Source organism: Carettochelys insculpta, chromosome 11 (assembly GCF_033958435.1).
Source record: "Carettochelys insculpta isolate YL-2023 chromosome 11, ASM3395843v1, whole genome shotgun sequence".
Classification (NCBI taxonomy): Eukaryota; Metazoa; Chordata; order Testudines; family Carettochelyidae; genus Carettochelys; species Carettochelys insculpta.
Window position 1 is genome coordinate 38,175,628 of NC_134147.1, and position 19,504 is coordinate 38,195,131.

The 19,504-nt window shown below is 42.1% G+C and overlaps 1 protein-coding gene across 1 annotated transcript in view; it reads left to right on the forward strand.

The window, feature by feature from the left end:
• Positions 1–3,920: 3,920 nt before the first annotated feature.
• CNTN3 (contactin 3) overlaps positions 3,921–19,504 on the forward strand; it is a 161,226-nt gene continuing 145,642 nt past the window's right edge. Inside the window, exon 1 of the mRNA XM_075004942.1 lies at positions 3,921–4,034. Within this exon, the coding sequence (XP_074861043.1) occupies positions 3,980–4,034 (55 nt within the window). The 5' untranslated portion in view covers positions 3,921–3,979. The remainder of the gene's footprint in view (positions 4,035–19,504) is intronic.

Below are 19,504 nucleotides of genomic sequence, written 5' to 3' on the forward strand. Positions count from 1 at the left end.
AAAGGCATCCATTGAAAGTATGATGTGACTACACTGTTGCACCAGAAGAACAAAATGTTTGTTTTTCTTTTAAAGAAATATTTATTTTCTTGTCTTTTTATCTGTAAATAGTAATGCTGGAATGGATCATATCTTTGTTAGTGAACATTTATATGGTACTTCAGTGGTAGAAAGAGGTGGGTTTTTTTAGGTCAAATACTTCTTGTTTCTCCATTGGATAAATTGCTTCCTCATACTTTAGCCCACCCTACGTATGCAATCTAGAATAGTTTAGATCAGTGGCTCTCAAACTGTGATCCATGGATGAGAGGTGGTCCACATTCTGGGAACATTCCCAACTTCCAGCATCTAAATTGCTTTAAGAACCATGAAAATGCATTAAATATTCTACTAAAATAGTGCAACATTCTGGTACTTTCACTGATTTTTCAACAGCACCTTGCGCTGTATGTAACATCACTGGGACAACTTGTGGAGTAAGTTGCTTTCAACGTAAGAGCATGAGAATTTAGCTTGAACTACGTAACAGTCAGTGAACTTCAATGGTGGGCAGCCAGTGGCTCGTTGGGATTTTGTGTGTGGACCGTGAGACATTTTCTTTACCCTTGCAGGGTTGTTGGATTCTGTTGCTTTCTATCCACGTAGGTTTTTCCCCACTGGTACTACTGAAGTGACATGTATGTGAGGCAAGGGCATGTGAAGTGAGGTGCATGCTGATTCCACACTATGTTGACTGTGAGAGCTGTGCTCTCCCTCTGCATCCAATCAAATCATCACTACAGTTCAGTGGGCATGCCCTACAAATTCTAGGTGTGCAAACACAGCAAAACTACCCTATCCCTGGAGCACATCTTGGTTACAACAATCTTGTCACCCAATGACACGAAGGAGGGTCTCTCGTGAAGCCTATGCACTAGCCTAGGTTGTCCATCACTGTTCTAGTTGGTACACAGATGTGAATGGGAGGACAAGGATCACATACAGGAGGATCATTGTTCTACAAGTCTGTTTGGGGCTTTGCACACCCTTGCTGGAGAATTATTTATTAGGCTCTAACTAAGCTTTTTCATTGGTGGTGCTGCTAGCCCTGCAGATTATTGAGGTTGTTCAACATTTCTTACTTGACATTTTCAGCTGCTTACGTAGCTTTGCCCAAATTCTAGCTATTTGGGTTGAAATTTCCCATGCCAGATGTCAGCCTTAGGCTGAATTGTTTTGGAACATTTCAGCCAAAATGCTTCGGCTGTTTTTGGGAACAGGGGTAGGAGAAAATAGTTTGTTTTGCCATTTACAAATCTGTTGGGATTTTTTCTTTGGTGCCCTGTAGTGCCATATGCTTTTGAGCAGGAACTTGAAATGTGGTGGGTGTATGTGGAGGGGAGTAGCCTTTGTATCAGAGATGCTCTTTTTGGTGTTTCTGTGACAATCCACCCATACAGGGCTAAGTTATGAGCTTTAGGAGAAAAAAACACCATTAGTACCTGCTCAGCACTCCTGCTCTTGGCTAGTTTGAGGCTGGGAGCTACAACTGAAAGAAAGGAGCTTTATCTGGTATACAGTCAATGCCATCTCCCCCTGCTTTAGTCCAGGTCCTGAAAACTGCCAGACTCAAATGCAGTGAGCACAAGAGCAGGTCAATGAGTGGGAGCTGAAGGGAGATGAGTAGACTGGAATAAGAATCCTGGTGAAACTGGGGATGGGAGGAAAAGTAGAGAGAAACTGGAACTGGGAGGGGTGGTGGTAAAGCTGACACAGAGAGGCAGGGGGACTGAAGCCAGTTAAGTAAACAGTGGGGAGGACTGGGGGTCAGTTGCAGGGAATTAAGGATGCGTGAAATTGGCAGAGGAGCTGTAGGAAGAGGAAGTGACTGTGACTGGCTGCAGCAAGGAGAGTCTGGGGACAAGAAGCCATCTGGATATGGGAGGGGACAGGCTTGGAACTGGTTAGATGAGGAGACTAGGACTGGGTTAAAAAGCCAGAGGAAGACAAGAGAAAAGCTAGGGACAGGTTAGAGGGGAGTAGAGTGCAGGGGTGAAGCTGGGGAAGAAGGAAGGCAGAAAGGTCTGTGAACACTAAGCTAGTGTGCTGCAGAATGTATATGAGAACTCAAGAGTCCTGAGTCTTGCCATTTGTCTTTTTTCAGCCATAGGCGAGGTGTCCTGTTCCCCTTTGGTGGTGGTCCACATAGAAGGTGTTACCATACTCCTCTGTCAATTATTCTGCTGGATTAAGTAGCAAATGTCTACAGACTGGATCTAAAATTCCAACCCTGGTAGTACTCCACATGGATATGGCGCCACAGGATGGAATTTCTTATTGTTCAGTTTGCTACTTTTTGGGAACCTAGGAAAATACTATGTTAAAACAACGTTAGGGTTGCAAAGCCAAGGACTCAAGATCGTTCTTTCTCTTCTGACCATTTGCTGCATCATTCAGTACACTTTCCCACTTCAGCATCAAATAAAACAGGCCTTACAGACAAGTCTCCATTACAAAACCCTGGCTCATACCTAAAGCATTTTCATCCTCTCCCCTGAACGAGTAATGAATCCTGTAGAAAAAGTCAATAAAGGGATTTCAAGACTGTGTCATAATATGTGCACATAAGTGGACTGAATCATGGTTGCACTGGCAACCTAATATTTTAGTGCTTGACTTGGTGACATTTTTTATTTAATGTCCATCTTGAACACAACAAAATGTTGCTTATTGCTGCAAACAATTTTTCCAAATGTGAGCAGAGTATAAACTGATGGGCTATTGTCTGCCAGAGTGTACAGGCATCCTAAAACTGTTTTTCTGAGACTTGTAAACTGCCCTGCTCATCTCAAATAGAGTGGAGGTACTGAAAACTGATGAAGATGCTGTTAAATGTGACTTGTAATCCCAAGCTACCTGGTGCCACAATCTTTCTCAATTGCTAAATCTCCAGTTCCCCTTCCACAACCTTTTCTGTGCAGTTATCTATACTCAGTGCAAATTTCTACAACATGAACACAAAGCATTTGTGTTAGTCCTTCTGTTACAATGGTTGCCAGTATAACAGTGACAAGTGGAATAAAAGCTATGCATGTAACTGCAGTTTAGACACTGATTCACTTTCATTGCTATTTGCCTCTCATGCGTGCATTTCATACTTTGAAAAAGTAGTGCTTCAGATCTCACTGCTAGTGAAATCAGCACCAGTCAGTGTAGGGTTCTTTTCTTTAACTCTCCTGGGCTCTTCTGAGTGACAGTGAATCAGGCAGAGCTGAGGATACCAAAGGTGATACCAACCTGCGGGCAAAGAGTTGTGCTGGCTAATTTTCCCATGTCTATCCTGACAAAAATAGCAGAAGGTGAGGAACAAAGTAGCACAAGGAAAGAAAGGGGTGGAAGCAAATTGGTAGTGGGTGGATGTGAGAGTCCTGAAACCACTTCTAAAGTGAGCACATTTCCATTCAGTTGTGCCTGGAGCTGGGCACTTCTGCTGTTTTTTTGTTTTGTTTTGTTTTTTCCCCCACCTGTGTAATCTATCTGTCCAGTTTTCATCCCCAATCCAGCAAAGCAACTGAAGCACATGGTGAACTCTGTGCAAGAGTAGTCTTACTGAATCGGACTGGGAGGGGAAACTATGCATGGGTTTAACTGCTTGTCTGGATTGGGGCCTTATTGCATCTGTATTACTTTTATATTAGCATGCTATTTATGTGAATGTGAGGGGGAACAAAATCACATGCTTACACGTGTGCCTTTCTTGATTTCCAATCAACTGTGCTGTATTACACTTCTAATTATAGGTTTGTGCGCATCTATGCCTCATGATTGAGCCCTAAATAGAAAAGAGAATAATTTCTAAGGATTTCACTGACTGTCAATCTGTCATTATTAAAACAGTGCTTTCATCATACTGCATATGTGTGTATTGTTTTAACAGATTAATGGTTTTGCGTGGGAAAACTGCAGCTGGATAAGATTTACTAACCTTTGGAAACTGAAGATGGTGCTGCTGTGGAAACAGTTGTTCCTGCTTTCGTTCATTGGCTGCTTTGCAGGTAAGGAAATATGATCATCTTTCACTTGTAAGTCAGAACTGTACTTTGGTCACTTGTTGAAGGAAAAGAACATGTTGAGAGTTCCGAGCTAAGCTATGCAGAAGTCAAACATGCCCTGCAGAATTTAATATATGTGCGGTATTCTAAAGCAACTGCTCTGTTCATTTTTACATTGATCCACATTATTCAAACAAGTTAAAAAAAGTTGCTGTAATTGCAGATGCTGCTGGTTATGTTTATATTATAGCTATGGTAATATTTGATTTAAAAAAACCTGTGAGTTTTAAATTTACATGAGAAGTGTTGCAATTCAGTATATTACCCAGACAGACTGCGTCAGCTTTTGTTACAATGCTTCAGAATTGGTTTGTTCACAGAGGATACTATGACATGCTCACCATGCCAGTTCACAACGTCCAAGCTGGCTTTTTTCCACTCTGGCAGCCACTAGTTCAACTAATGACTGAAACTTTTGAAGCCTTCCAGTTCTGCTCTCCTGACGTTCTGTCATTTTATTCTTTGTTTCATTGAGGTCAGTGGCTGCTGCAGCTCTTCGTTTTGCTTTGTGGTCTTGTGTTCTCTGTGTGGTCTTGTTTACATTCTCTCATATTCTCAGAAGGTGGAAAGGAAAAAAGAATACCCCCCTTCTTTTTGCTGGGGTGGGGAGTCCGCTGTAGCTACATCCTGGTAACCATGGTGACTTTGTTGCCCGTTTGACTTCACTGGGGCTGCAGAAACAAGAGTGAGCCCATGGTGCACAGATATGGCAAGCCACCCTCCCATCCAACACATGTTTTTCATCCAACTGTTGTTGTGTCGGTCTCTTTTTATTGCTCTAATATGAGTGGTTATCCCAAAGGAGTTGTGTTGTTGTGAGCCATCTCATTCGATAAGGCTGTTGGATGCACTCAAATCTGCAATGAGAGAAAAGACAAATTCCTTTTCAATACATCACTTGACGTGTCAAGGGAGAGCGCACAGGTAACAGACTGACTACAGAAGTAGAGAAGAGACCTGAATGGCAGGGGACTATTTTTCAGCAAGCATATTCCTGCCCTGTTGAAAACCTAAACTGATGGTCTCTCTCATAGGCTCTTGCATCTTGACACACAAATGTGGATTGAGAGACATTTGTCTTGCTAAGCCAGGCCTCTAAAGATGATCCCTCTGAAGAGCAAAATCTGGTGTTTTACTCTGTATTGATGTCTGTCAAAGTGAAGGAGGAAAAGCAATCTATTATTTCTGAAGTGGTTTACTAGTTGCAGAAATAATGTCTGCAGGCAAAATTCGTACATCAGGAACAAAAAGTTCCTGCAGGAGAAATGCAGTTGTTTTTTCTTTAAAACATGAAAGGCTGCTCAAACCACAAAATAGATAAACAGACTATGGGCCAAATTCTAGATTACAACCAAAGAGGGATATTTGTTCTCTACAAAAGCACTAGTGAAAGATTTGTGTTGTGGCTGGTGGTGATGTTAACTGCAGTTCAGAAGGGTGTGCTGGATCTGAGGCAATGGCACATATAGATAAACGGGAGGCTCTGCAGAGCAGAAGACTGAGACTCAGCAGATCCATGTTCTAACACCCGACCCTACTGCAGATGTGCAGGTTGCTCTCTCTGGGCTGCTACTATCAGGAAAACGGTGCATTTAAAGTATTGGAGAGGCAGCCATGTTAGTCTGTATCTTCGAGAACAACAAGAAGTCCTGCGGCACCTTATAGACTAACACCTATTGTGGAGCATAAGCTTTCATGGGCAAAGACTCGCTTCATCTATCTGTTAGTCTATAAGGTGCCACAGGACTTATTGGTGCATTTAAACATTCTCTATTCTCCTTGTGCTGTGTTTTGTCAAAAATGTTGAATTAAAAATTTGGGGTGTTAACTAATAAATTTTTTGTGGCAAGAGGGATTCTTTCTTTTTCTTTTTTTGGTGTGTGGAAAATTTTAACTTTTTAAATTAAAAACCACTTCATTTGTAGGTTTTCTCCCCCACAGGGATGGATGGGGAGGTAGGGCAAAAACCTTTCTGACTAGGTCTTTCCTAACTGTATTATCTGCTAGGAATTGTCTGAGCAATGTTTGTTTAATTATTTTAAGGCTGTAAATATAATTTAAAAGAAGATGAGTTTGTGTCACCAACATGTCCACTCATTCCGAGATTTTTACCTTTGCCACATTTGTGGAATTACTACAGCTTGGAACTCCTAAATCCAGCACTTTCTGGTCACTGGACCAGAGAGCTGGGCAGGAGGGTGCATCCCATGTCCTCTGTCAGCCTGGGGTGCAGGGGGCTGTAGCAGAGCCTGAGTCTCCCCCAGCAGCCCTGTGGAGGTGGAGAGGCAGGCATACAAGGCTTGATGTCCCCAGCAGCCCCACAAGGCAAGATCCAGATTCCTTGGCAACTCTGCAGGGGCGGTGTTGCCTGTACAAATTTCTTTGTCCCTTACACATTCCTGGGACAGATGGACAGACACACCTTTACCCAATCCTGAGGGCTCAAGGTGTGACCCTGCTAATTTAAATTCCCACGCTTACCCAATTCCTAGGGCTCAGGGTGTAATTCCCTGCAGGTATGCAGGATCTGTGCCACTGAAAAAGACTTACATAGTAATATTCTTGTTCTGTATTCATTTACCATTACTAAGAAAACAGAATACACGCAAAGCTCTCAGTGTCATGCTCACCAGGCCTCATCAAGGCAGTCAAGCTTCCCCTGTTAGGACAATATCAGTTTCTCTGGATGCTGGTTGCTGCAGTTCAGGGTCTGGCGGTTCTGGTGTTGGGTGTGACTCCACCCAGGTTTTTCCCTTCTTCATGCTGTTCTTTTTTCCTTCTTTCCTCCTTCCTTTTTCCTGGACTCCAGTTTAAGTAGTGAAGCTTGAGTCCTGCTTAGCTGTACCTTGACCAATTATCCTAGTATGATTTTACGAACCAGTCGTAGCCTACTGTAACGGAATTACCTAACCAATCAGACCTTGCCACCTTAATTTGATTTACACCTAGGAGAATTTATTGTACAGTAGACAGAAGCAATTACAAACCAGACAGAGATCATCCACAAAAGCTTATGCTCCAAAATATCTGTTAATCTATAAGGTGCCACAGGACTACTTCTTGTTTTTGAAGATACAGAGTAATGCGGCTACCTCACTCATACAGAAAACAGTAGAAGAGTGAAGAGAATCATCATAGAATGATGATTCCACAACCTCAGTTACTGATAAGTAGTTTCTTGGCAGGCAAAATGCTGTCAACTTAGTTTTGTCTCAACCCATCTTGAGATCTGTTTTCTTTATCTGGTGACAGTGGTTGGTATTAGGAAGTGGTATCCTTCTTAACAACCTGGTGTGCCACTGTTGTATGTGACTGCTAGGTTTACAGTTAATGGTGGCTTCTGCTCTTTTATTCTGGATGTAGAGGAAGTCTTCAGGCCTTTCACTATATTTACAGGAGGGGCAGCCATGCATGGCTTTAGCTGTGTCCCCAGCACTGGACTGGAGGTGGCTTCCTCCAGCAGCCTGCTGGAGCTAGATCTGCCTTGCCCTGTCAGCCCTGAAGCGGGCTGGAGCTGCATCTTCAACACAGGCCGGAGCCAGCTTCCCCTAGCACTCATGGGGCATGGGCTGTAGCCTGGCAGCAGCCTCAGTATGGGGTCCCAGGCAACAGCAGCAAGTAGGGGATCAGCCCAGTGGAGGGGGGTGGTGGTTAGAGGGCCCATGGAGGGACCCTTCCCCAATCCAGGAAGTGGAACCTGTAGTAGGGTCAAATGCAATAGCACATGCTGAATTTTTGTAAAAAAACCTACAATATGCATGGATAATCAATAACTTGTCCAATAGGGCTAACATCCAAAGATGTCTAATAGGGCTAACATTGAAAGATGTTAGAGATTCTCTGTCTAACAGAACGTTAATGTTCAACGGCGGAACACTATCTGTTAAGTCATATACAAAGTAAATGAAGATTACAGTTGCCTTGTTTACAAAATATTGACTAGATAAAGAAACAAGTCAGTACCAAAAGCTTCAAAATGATTAGCAGTTTCAGTATGTTTCTGAGGTGTCCTATTGTTGGGTTTGAGCCACGTGCTGTCAGTGGATACTGATCTTGTTTTTTCATTAGGAATAGTTTCTTATGCAAATACAAGCAGCGCGTAAATGTCTTTACTGCTGTAAATTACACTCCCTCTGTAACAGAAACATCTAGCGTTAATAGCATAATGAATGAATTCATGTTACTTACAACAGTGCTGTGACTACTGGTGCTTTCAGGTCAATTGAGTCAGAATTTTTTTTTCAGTAGTTCCCAGGCTGGAGTCAATTTTAGTTTTAAAATCCTTGTGCTGTACTGCTTCTACCTGTGCTTCCCCTCATGTGGTATTAGGGATGCTTACGCGGCTTGATTTGTAATGCTAATTAAATGATGATTAATTTTGATGATTATTTTTTTTTCTTTTTACATCCTACTTTTCAGGGCTGTAAATGGTCTTGGATTCAGGAGGGAACTGAGATGATTTAAGAGTTCCAGAGGGATCTGTTGCATTCTTTTTTTATTAATGTTGTGCGATAGAAAGTAGTATGTGGAAAAGCACTGTGCAGGTGCGAACAGCTGTCATGTTGAATATGATTAAAGTTCATCCATGTTTAAATATCATTTTTTATCTAAATGAATACTTTGTGCTCCATAGTAATACTGCCAGGTTGTGATTGGTACATATTATGTCACTGACTCTGTGAATTTATGAATAGGCAGTATTAAAGGTCATAGACTTGCCCTATGACACATGCTATATAGATAGTCCCTTTAAATAATTGGATATTACATTGAAAGATACTGTGTGCTATCATCCCAAACTTAGGGTAGAAACAAAGGGGAAAGATAATTAATATACTACAAGCTCTGCCAATTAATGGCCACTCAGATGCTCCCCTGTACTGGGAGAATGCTTGGAAAATTTCAGGGCGTTACATTATGATCCATATGTATATGTATATGTAATATAGAGGTTGATATATTAAACAGCACATCTAAAAGTTCAGAGAATTGTCTGTCCCTTCAGAGAATCAGTCCCTTGCTGATATACACAAGTGTGCCCAAATGTAGCTTTTGTAGATCAAGCATTTATTTAAATATGTTGTAAGGGAAAGGTTACTCATTAACAGATTAGATGAAAGTTAACATTTCAGAACAACGCCCAGAAGCATTATAAAGAGGGAAGCAGCAATTTCACAAAGAGAGTGTGTGTGTGTGTGTGTGTGTGCATGTTTTAAAGCGCCTGAGTGGAATCTTAAACCATATGGCCAAGATCAATGTCTTGACATTGTTTGACACAGAGAATGGGGTTCACTGCAAGTCTCTGAACTCGTATAACATTATGGGCCAAGTTTTGTCTGGTTCTTGTACAGATGTTTAGTTGAGAGGGCGTTGCACAAGAGGCTCACCCAGTGTCAATTACACCTTCCTGCCCCTTAGTGGAACATAGGGTGTGCTTCCTCCTAGCATCTCTTGGGGATGCTTCAGGGAAAAAGTGGGTCTATCACATCATGCTGAAAGAGGAGAGTATATTTCTCTATGTTAAGCAATATCGAGCATATACTTCTCTATCCTAAGGTATATACATCTCTATCCTCTATGTGTGCATTTTACTCTGTCTCCTGGAGAAGAAATGTTGCTGTGCTTCTTCTGGGTTAAAACAAGTCATTTTCATTCTAGTGCAGATGTTCAGGGCTGTAGTAATGATACAGAAAGAGCTTGAGTCAATAATATTCTCATTATTCTGAGGCTGATTGCAATGCTGTGGAAAGCACCAACATTGCCTTTAGGCCAAGATGTTTAAAAGTGAGTAATTTGTGTCTGCTTCAGGTTTTTGCCAACAGGCATGAGACAACTTCAGGGGCTCCCATTTTCAGGAAATTCTGGAAATTAAGTCCTTCTGAGGTGATTGGAGGTGGATGCCACAGAAACTGTGACACCCAAGTGAGCTTTATTCCTAAAATTTTTGTCTTTATCATCCAAAGCTGGTAATGGGAAATTCAGTTGGCCTGCAGCACTCTTTGTTAAGGAGTTTATTTGGCTTCACGCAGCTTCAAGATGCTGAGAAAACCTGGTAAGTAACTGGTGCAAGTGAGCACTCTGGTAAGCATGGACCTTGATGCCTAATCCTCTGGAACTGTTACTTTAGCTTCCTCACACTACACACTGAGCTTTTTAGCCCTAGAAATGACTTCATTTGGAGAAGTTCGTGACCTCCTGATGAACAAATAGAAGTATGTCTGCTAAAGAACTTTTTGCTCTTTATAACATATGTTATTTCATGTCATCTTAGCCCTTTGGGTTATCTTGCAAAGTGGCTTACATTTGAAAGCCAATCTTGGTTTTGCAGTTTATGGAGAACTGTAATTCTCAGAATTCAGCATAAGCTGCAAGGTAATTTGTTCTAACCCAAGTTACATAGCATTCTGAGTCCAAATGGTTGTATCTACTTGCATATTGAATATAGAAATCAATATTCTAGCTCTGTACAAGGTGAATTGCAATAAAAGACACTATGGGAGGAACAAGCCAAAACATGCTATTTATAAGCTGATTTCCCAAATAAAACAATAGCTGGCAGAGTTTATACCAACTACGATGGAACCTCCTGTGTTATTTCACACAACAGTATCCTAGCCACAGACTGCAACGTTTGGTTGTTAATCAAGTCAGTTTTTTGGTCTGAAATATTTAATTGACAATTTATGATGATTGATGTAATGCCAATGAATAAACACCATTAGTATTTTGAGGGTGCAAGTGATTTAATTTGGAGAATATTACCTCTTTTGTGGACTCTAATTGTAGCTAATGCTTTTTACAATTTATTCATCTTCAAAAACATTTTAGGGTATTAATTTACTGTCAACTTTAGCAGCATTAAACACTGATATAAAAACTATTGGATTTTTAAAGCCACTCAGTTCTTTTTGTTTATGCTAGTTCCTAGCTCAAAAGGCACATGAATAAAATTGATGACAGATAAAATGAACTCTTTAATTTTCTATTAGTAATTGTCTAGGGTGTGATAAAAAGACTTTGAATTTGAAAAGCAAGTGCTTATTTAACTTTAACCGTTTGGTAATGACAATTAAAAAAGCACCCAGTTCCCTTCAAATCCTGATCCTGCCCACACTTGTGGCAGACAGTGTTCCCTGTAAGCTGTGTGCTTGTGTGGTCACTCGGGAAGGATTCAAATGCCACCCTAGCAATTGGCAGAGCACCTGCAGCTAGGGTTTTTGTTTCTACTGGTGGTGCCCATTAACGCATGCCTCGGAGCACAGAATTTCGCACACGGGTGGGAAAGAGAGAAAACTGATGGCAGATGGTTGTGTTCCATTCAGATTAGTGGCACACAATGGAATTTGTGTTCTCCAGTTACATTTGCTGAGATTCATCCCTAATTTAATTCTGTGGCTGCAATTGTTAAATCAACAGAGTTGCTGCAAGAGTGGTCTTAGCCCCTCACATCTAAGTCACAGTGATGCAAAATTGACACAGCTTGCCTCAGTGGTGTTGGCAGCTGAGCTGCACAGGTGAGAGGAGTCACATCTGAACTATGGCACTGACTCAGGAGATCTATGTTTAGTTGTTAGTTCTACCTGGTAGAGTTTACTCAATCCCTGATTTAGTGCCCAGTCGGCAAGAGGATAACATTTTTTTTTCTTTCTCCCTCCCTTTGTCTGCGTTGTCTCTTTAGGTACAAGCTCTTCTGAGCAGAGACTGTGGCTTGGTCTACACTAGGCTGGTAAGTTGATTGCAGATGTGCAATTCTAGCTACATCAGTAGTGTAGCTAGAATTGACCTATCTGCAATCATCTTACCTGGACCTCTTCACAGAAGGGGATGGGAGGGTGAAACTCTTCTTTCCACTTCGCTTACTCTTTGCAGTGTCAAGACATTCAGGGTCAACTGCTTACCCCAGATAGTTTGATTCCATGCAGCTGGTATAGATGCATAAAATCAAACTTCAGAAGATCAACCCTGACCAGGTCGATCTTCTGTGTAGTCTAGACGTACCCCCCGCCTTTTTTTTTAAAACTGTCCTACGTGCAGTGGGGCCTGAAATCCTGGCTGAGGGCTCTGGGTGCTACCATAATGCAAACCTCAGTGCAGGAGATTGCTAAATAATGATTGAGGATATATTTGTACAGAACAATTAGTGACCATACCATTTCACAGACCTGTGAGAAAATGGGGCCCTGAAATAATGTCATAAACTAATGCAAATTGCTGTCTGGATAAAGATGGGGGGAAAGAGGGAACGGTATTCAATGTGATACGTAATCCTTTTCCTTCCTCTTCTTCCTCTAGAGCTATTGCCTACAGCAATTTGCTAATCCATCATGCAGCACAATGTGGGTGGTGAGGTCAGCCGTGGAGCATGTCCTGCATGAGTAGGTCAATTGGATGAGGCTGGGGCTGGGATGGTGGGGAGGCGGAATTGGTGGTGCATCTCTCTGGCTCATAGGTGTGCTGCTTGTACATTGCCACATCACCGAGTGTGTGAGGGTGAGGTCACAGGGTTCTGAACCCCCATCTACAGTCAGATGTGAGACTCAGCCAGCAGGCAGAACAGAAAGTTTATTAGGCCACAGGGACATAGCGTAGAAGATACTTGTAAGCACAGAAAGCAGAAGCAGTCAATACAATCCATTTTGAAGAGAGAGGCCAGAGCCAGGGCCCTGGCCCTCTACCTGCCTCCCAAGCCAGCTGAGACTGCCTCACTTCCATCAGTCCAATTCCAAACAAAACAGAACCCCCTCACTTCCAGCCTTTGTCGTGCTTTCTGAGCAAAAGGTATCACCTGGCTACACCCCTTTCCAGGCTCATATTATCAAGGGCATGGCCATTGTGCATGTGCAAGAAGTACTGCACTTGAAGCTATCATATCTTCTAGGTATTGGTATAGTGCCCAGGGAAACTGAGGTGCACACATAGGGTTACGTCTGGACAGCAGAAAACCTAAGAAGTATACCAAGGGGAATAAAATCCCCACATGATCACACATCTTATCCTAGGTGACCTGATGGAGTGGGTCTGCTGGAAGTTTGCCAATAGAATCACCAGACCTAAAGTTGTTAAACAGCTATTATCACTAGTACTGTATTTGTTTATCATCAGTATTTTTGAGACCTGAGGCAGAGCCAGGAATAATTTGGAAGAGGAGAATTCAGGATTCCTTGCAATAACAGAACTCAACTCCATACAGCAGCTTGAGTGGCTGTGTTATTTCCACCAACAGCCTTTTATTTGAATTGTTTGAGAAGATTTGGTAGCCTGTAAAGTGAACTTCTAACAGTCTTTGACATAGGCTGGGTCTACACTTGCCCCCAACTTCAAAGGGGGCATGGTAATCAGGGGCATGGGAGATTACTAATGAAGTGCTGCAGTGAATACACAGCACTTCATTAGGCTAATTTTTCCCTGCAGCAACTTCAAAGCGTCAGACTTCGAAGTACTGCCATGAGTGTACATCATGCTGGCACTTCAAAGTTTGATGCTTCGAAGTTGCTGCAGGTGAAAATTAGCCTAATGAAGTGCTGCATGTTCACCGCAGCACTTTATTAGTAATCCCCCATTGCCCTGATTACCATGCCCCCTTCCAGTTGGGGGCAAGTGTAGACAAGCCCACAATGTTGCAATTCACACCCAGATTTTAATAAGTATGTGTTTATAAGTATCAAGCAAATGATTAAGCACATTTAAAAATATTGCTTTAATTATCATGAAGAAAGAGCTGGGGGGAATCTGAACTTGTTAGCGGAAGAAACAGTTTTTTCATTTTTTCAAGATTTGTTTGCAGTTTAACTGTGTGGTAGAATCTGTTCTAAAGAAATGAAGATGGCCTTGATCTTGGTTTTGTAATCTTGATATTCTTTGTTTGTGGGGATAAATTTATTTCAGATTAACTCTGTTACTGCACTACCCTTAGTCTTGAATTGCATTTGGTTTATCCCGTTTAAATCTTGACAATTTATCCAAGTTGAGTAGTGAGAATGCCTGAGTGAGAGTAGAAGAGTCCTTGGCGCACATTTTTTTAAATAGATAGATATATCAATATCTCATTGGTTGAGTATTTATTTGCAGCTTATCTAAGGGAGGAGAGACATTTAGGGCAGCTATTTAGGGCATTAAAAAAAACAGGGCAAACATTTCCAATGATAAGTGAGTAAAACGTGAAGAGAAGGAGACAAGAAGGAGAGAATGCAGGAGTGGTGAGGCTTCTAGCCTGTGTGCAGGTCAATTCTGTACTCCACCACAACCTTCCTGTGTAACCTTGGGTAAGTCACTTTAGTCTCTCTGTAGAACAATTCTTTTTCTGTGACATGGGAATAACAGCACTGCCTCATAGAGGTGGTGTGAAGGTAAATATACGTGAAGGTCGTGAGGTGCTCAAATACTACAGTGATGAGGACCGTGAAAGTATCTAAGACTGAGAAATGAAATAGGACAGGTTTGAAGAAACACCCATGTTTGTGCAGAGAGTACCAGATTCACTGACATTTTTTACCTTGCCACCTAGCTATCTTGCGTCCCCGGTGAGGGACTATGGGGGAGGTTCACTTTCATTTGTTTTTAAATACGGGTACTTGACAACATAGGCATGGTAAGCAGGGGTTCTGCAGTACCCCCAAATTTCACATCCATCTTCCACCCAGGTGCTCACCATGCAGATGACTTACTGCTGGCTTCTCCAGCCCTGGGTCCTTGCTTCAAGGCAGCACTTTGAGGGTCCCGCTGGCTATACTGGATTTGGTGCCCCTCTCCTGGGGTTCCACCATCCAACATCCCCTTGGGCTCTGCAGCTTGCAGTCCCTAAAGTCCAGACCACTGGCCTTGCAGGCTCCAGGTTCCCATCACCAGCCCAGAGCGCTGCAGCTGCCTCCAGCCGTGGCTAGGATGCCAACTGTCCTGGACCAGATGCACTGGACACCATTTTGCAGCAATAGCATGTGGTCCATCTGGTGTGAGAGAAGTGGCAACTGTGGGTGTGACCCAGCTGGGGGCGGTGAATGATGTGAACAGGTGTGGGGGGGGGGGCCCTGCTCAGCCCTGTCACTCTAAAAAAAAAAAAAATAGCTCCAGTGCCTCTGTTTGACCCCTCACCACTGTTGTGTGTGACAGCTGACTTTCTCTTCTCCTCTTTCTGGCTCATGGCTTCACATCCCTATTCTGTCTCACTTCAGAACAAATGTGGAGGAGTGGGCACAAGGTGAAATAAAGGGGAGGGAAGAAAGCCATTCAACCTAGCTTTAGCTTGCACAGGAGGAAAAGATTGGAAGCCTGTTTGGAGGGATTAAAGGCTGGGAAGAAGGATGTGGGGGAGACAGGGAGGAAGTTCCAGAAAGAGAAGCTAGAAGACGGTGAAGGGAAGACTTTTTACAAACAAACCACTGTCCTGCCAGCATGCCTTATCTCGGAGAAAGAGGAGCAGTTTCAAGGAGTCCAATAGCTAGCTCTGTCTCCAGTTAGTTGCTGCCATAGGTAGCATGGTAATGTAGGCACATCAGGTGAAATCCTGACCCCACTGAAAAGGTCTTGTTGACTTCAGTAGGTTTGAGATTTCACCCATCTCTCCAGGAAACTGCGCTCAGAACATGGAACTATTCAATTGGACTTCTAGCCATTGCTAACCTGGACTAAATTTGACCCAAGGAGGTGTAATTGAAAGGATCTGTCCCCCATTTACAATCTCTTGAGTATTCAACTCATCTTTTTGAGGATACTTTGATTGCCAGAACTTCAAGCATTTATTTTTGCTTCAGTTAAAGACTCCTTTTTTAAGGTTATTAGAATTTTTGTAAAAGGCCTCTGTAGGAGACCTCGTTCAGTTTAATGGTTCTAGGACAACTATACAGTGAATCCCATGCAAAAGACCACCCATACTAAACAGTGTCTGTTTGAAGAGACCAACTCAAACATATTGAACACTGTTTTACTTCATGCATCTGTTTGCCTACCCCCAGCTTGACAAAGTGTTGTTCACCAGGCCCTACATTACTGAGGTATTTTCTGGTAACTAAGGTTGTCATTACCGGATACAATCAAGCATTTTGTGACTCTAGGCAGTTTTGTGATTCGTTATCTGTACACGCTCTATAAATGGTTAGCATTCCTTCTTCATACTTTTTTGATGTTCTAGTTATTTACCTATTAACCTTCCGTTCCACTCTCTGAAGTGCTGCACGCTGTTAGCTGAATTCTGGGTAGGATTCAATAGCCTGTCACTTAATTGGAAGGAACAACTGCAGCCAAAAGCACAGTTATTGCATTTAGAGAATGTAAAATAGCCTGAATACAGAGACCATATGCTGCTCTAATAAAACCTGAGTACCTAGTAGAACAACAGTGTTATGAGAAATCTTTTGTGCAGTATGAGTTAAACTACAGTAATGATGGCCTAACTTGTACAGGTTGAACCTTTCTCATCCAGCACCCTTAGACCCGATCATTGCTGCATGAGACAATTTGCCATACCATGGGAGGTCAATATTGTCTAGCACATTACCAATGTTTCTACTGCTTACTGGACTCTTCGATGACAGTTGGGGAGAATTAGAGCACAGAACATGGAGAGCCAGGATTTGTGGCTGAAAAAAAAAAAAAAAACTTTATCGGGCACTTGGCTGCACCCATAATAAGTGATTGTCTGGCTAGCTAAAAATTATGCCAGATTATGGATGTTGCTGGTCGAGAGAGTGCTGGATTAGAGACATTCAACCTGTACAATTACAAAGAGAAACATGCTTAAAAGAAGTTGACCTGCATCAGCTCTGGCCGAGATTGTGGGATGCAGCATAGCTTGCCATGGGCAGATCATCTCATTGCATAGGGATCTTCAGAGTGGGATAGAGCTGGCATTAAATTTCCTACAACGTTCTCTTTGCTTCACCCAGTGTAATGGTTTGGCCAGGACTTACCTATACCCACTGATTCCCCTCTGCTTTAATAGCTCATGGTCCTGTTGGCAGCTGACGTACTTTAGAACAGCTTTTTGACTGCACAGAATTGTCTTGGGGGATGACCCAGGATCAGAACAGTTCAAAAAGCACTTTTATGATTCCTTCTCTAAGCTGCACTATATATTTCTCTACCTTAGTCAGGGTACTGGGCCATAGCCTCTAAATATTGGTTAAATTAATGAGTTTGTACATTTTCTTTGCACTACATTTCTGTGTTTGGTAAGTTTCATGTGTACCTCTCTGACATGTGGGGTCTGGCATGATTAGGTTAGTTTCCCTTATTGTCCATCAAAGTCATGTTAGAAGGATCACCAGGCCCATATAACAGCATTCATGGAAGCAGAAAGATGAACCCTATTTGGTTTTTTTGCATGAATATTCAGAGAAGTAAAAAGAACCACACATCTTGAATTTTGCAGCAGAAGGCCATTGTGCTCTCCATAACTGCAGACATAAACAAGGGTATTCTCAGCTCTCATTTTAATTTTGTTAGACGTAGGAGAAATGAAATAAAACCTGGTTTTGAAATGAAAACTTTGAGTAGATGGACTTCACATTTCTGGGCTTTTCTCAGTTTGTGGCACAGGTATCTGTGCTTTACTAAACCTGTCAGAGAAACACTAAAAGTAGAATCATCTTGAGTGCCTGTCATGACTTTCACCCTTTGTAATGCACCTGACACTAATGAAAAAGATGCTTATCAATATGGAATTGGATTCCAAGAGCTCCGTTTTCCTGTCAGATAACAGCGTGCTTAATTAACTATGGGAAAGTTTTATCACCTGTTACAGGCTGTTTTCCTCATGGGTGACATATAAATCAAAGTTGGACTCTGTTTAGATGAGAGATGCTGCAGTTCAACTACAGCTACTGGACCTGAAGCAAGAATTAATTTATGGGGGTTCTACAGCTTGCATTATGCAGGAGCTCAGACCAGGTAATCACAAGGGTTTCCTTTTGGCCTTAGAATCTATGAACATCTGATCCGTCCATACAGATCAGTGACAAGTGGAACAGTTTGTTCAAACTGAGAACATCTTAAACATCGTCCTCTACCACTTTAAATGTCTTTGCCATTATGCAAGGACTTGTCTGTGGATAAACTAGGCTGTTGTGGTGATCCATTTGTGTGTTTGGCCGCAATCTGTCGATGGATGTTTTGTTGGAAGATGTCTTCTGACAGTAACTTCTTTTGACAGATCGCTGTAGAGCAGACATAGCTTAAATGTTCTTCTTGATTTGTAAATGAATTTCTAACCTTACAGTTAGAAATGTAAGTCCAAGATACATCAAAAGAGAAATGTTTTTTTTTGTTTTGATCTTTTAATGTATTTAACAGTGTCTGCTAAAATAAGTGGTGACCTTTTGCAAATTGCAGAAATCCACATAATGGACTCTTCAAAGAATTGTTGTACTGTAGTTCTGTAGTAGGCTTCAAAGGTGACAATATAAAAAGGTGGTAATATAAAAGGCAGTAATTAAGCAAAGAAATTCTGTGAAGAATCCCATAGGCATTCTGGGCTTCAGCGCCGACAATATGGTGTTAATTGTGATAATGCCAACATATCTGTTTTGTCAAGGGTCAGACCTCTTACATGAGTTCTATACTTGCCTTCCCACTGCTCCCATTGGCTCTGAACAGGAGTCCACAGCCAATGAAAGCTGTGATTGCCCAATACCTGCAGAGGTGCATGTGTGTATGGTGGTGATGGGATGCCGCTTATTGTCCACTCCATCAGTGAAAAGGACTGGACTAGGTAATTCCTCTAGGTCTCTTCCAGTTGTATGCTTCTAAAGAGATTGTAATCACACTTGTTGCAAATAGCCGCAGAAAGACGAGTAAAGACTGAGGGCAACAACTATATAATGGCATAACTTCCAATCATGAAATGTTTGTGGTGGTGTTCCATATACAGGGAGTGAAGTTATCTTTGTATTCTAGATAAGAATGTGAAGGGAGGGAAACAGATGTCTAAAGAGACATTAGCAAAATGTGCCAAGTAACAGGCTTTGCACAACAGATCTGATGTTATTGTTGACATCATTAGTGACATGATGCACCTAGACTTGAGGAAATTCATCATTTTTGAAAGTACAGTAAAGCAGCAAAAGTCGCAGTAGTGCCAAGAGTACCCTGATGGGATGCTTGATTCTGAAGAGGAAGCAATCTTCTTAATTGCCGCCCACTTGCTGAAATGGCCCCAAGGTTCCAGTGGGTGGATAGACTTTGACACCACTTCAGGCAGTGTTTATGGACAGATGCTGCTGTGTACAGATGGAGCGCTGAAGACTTGCTAGAGGAGCTGGAGAGTGCATTTTTAACTCTTCCTTCTGCAGTCCTGCTGTGTGTTTAACAAACTGATTTGAAAAGGAGCTGACAGCTGTGTCAGTACAATACATATGATGCAAACAACATCATCTAGCTGTTTCGTTCATGTTTCCCTTTACAGTTTTTGCCATGTGGCTTAT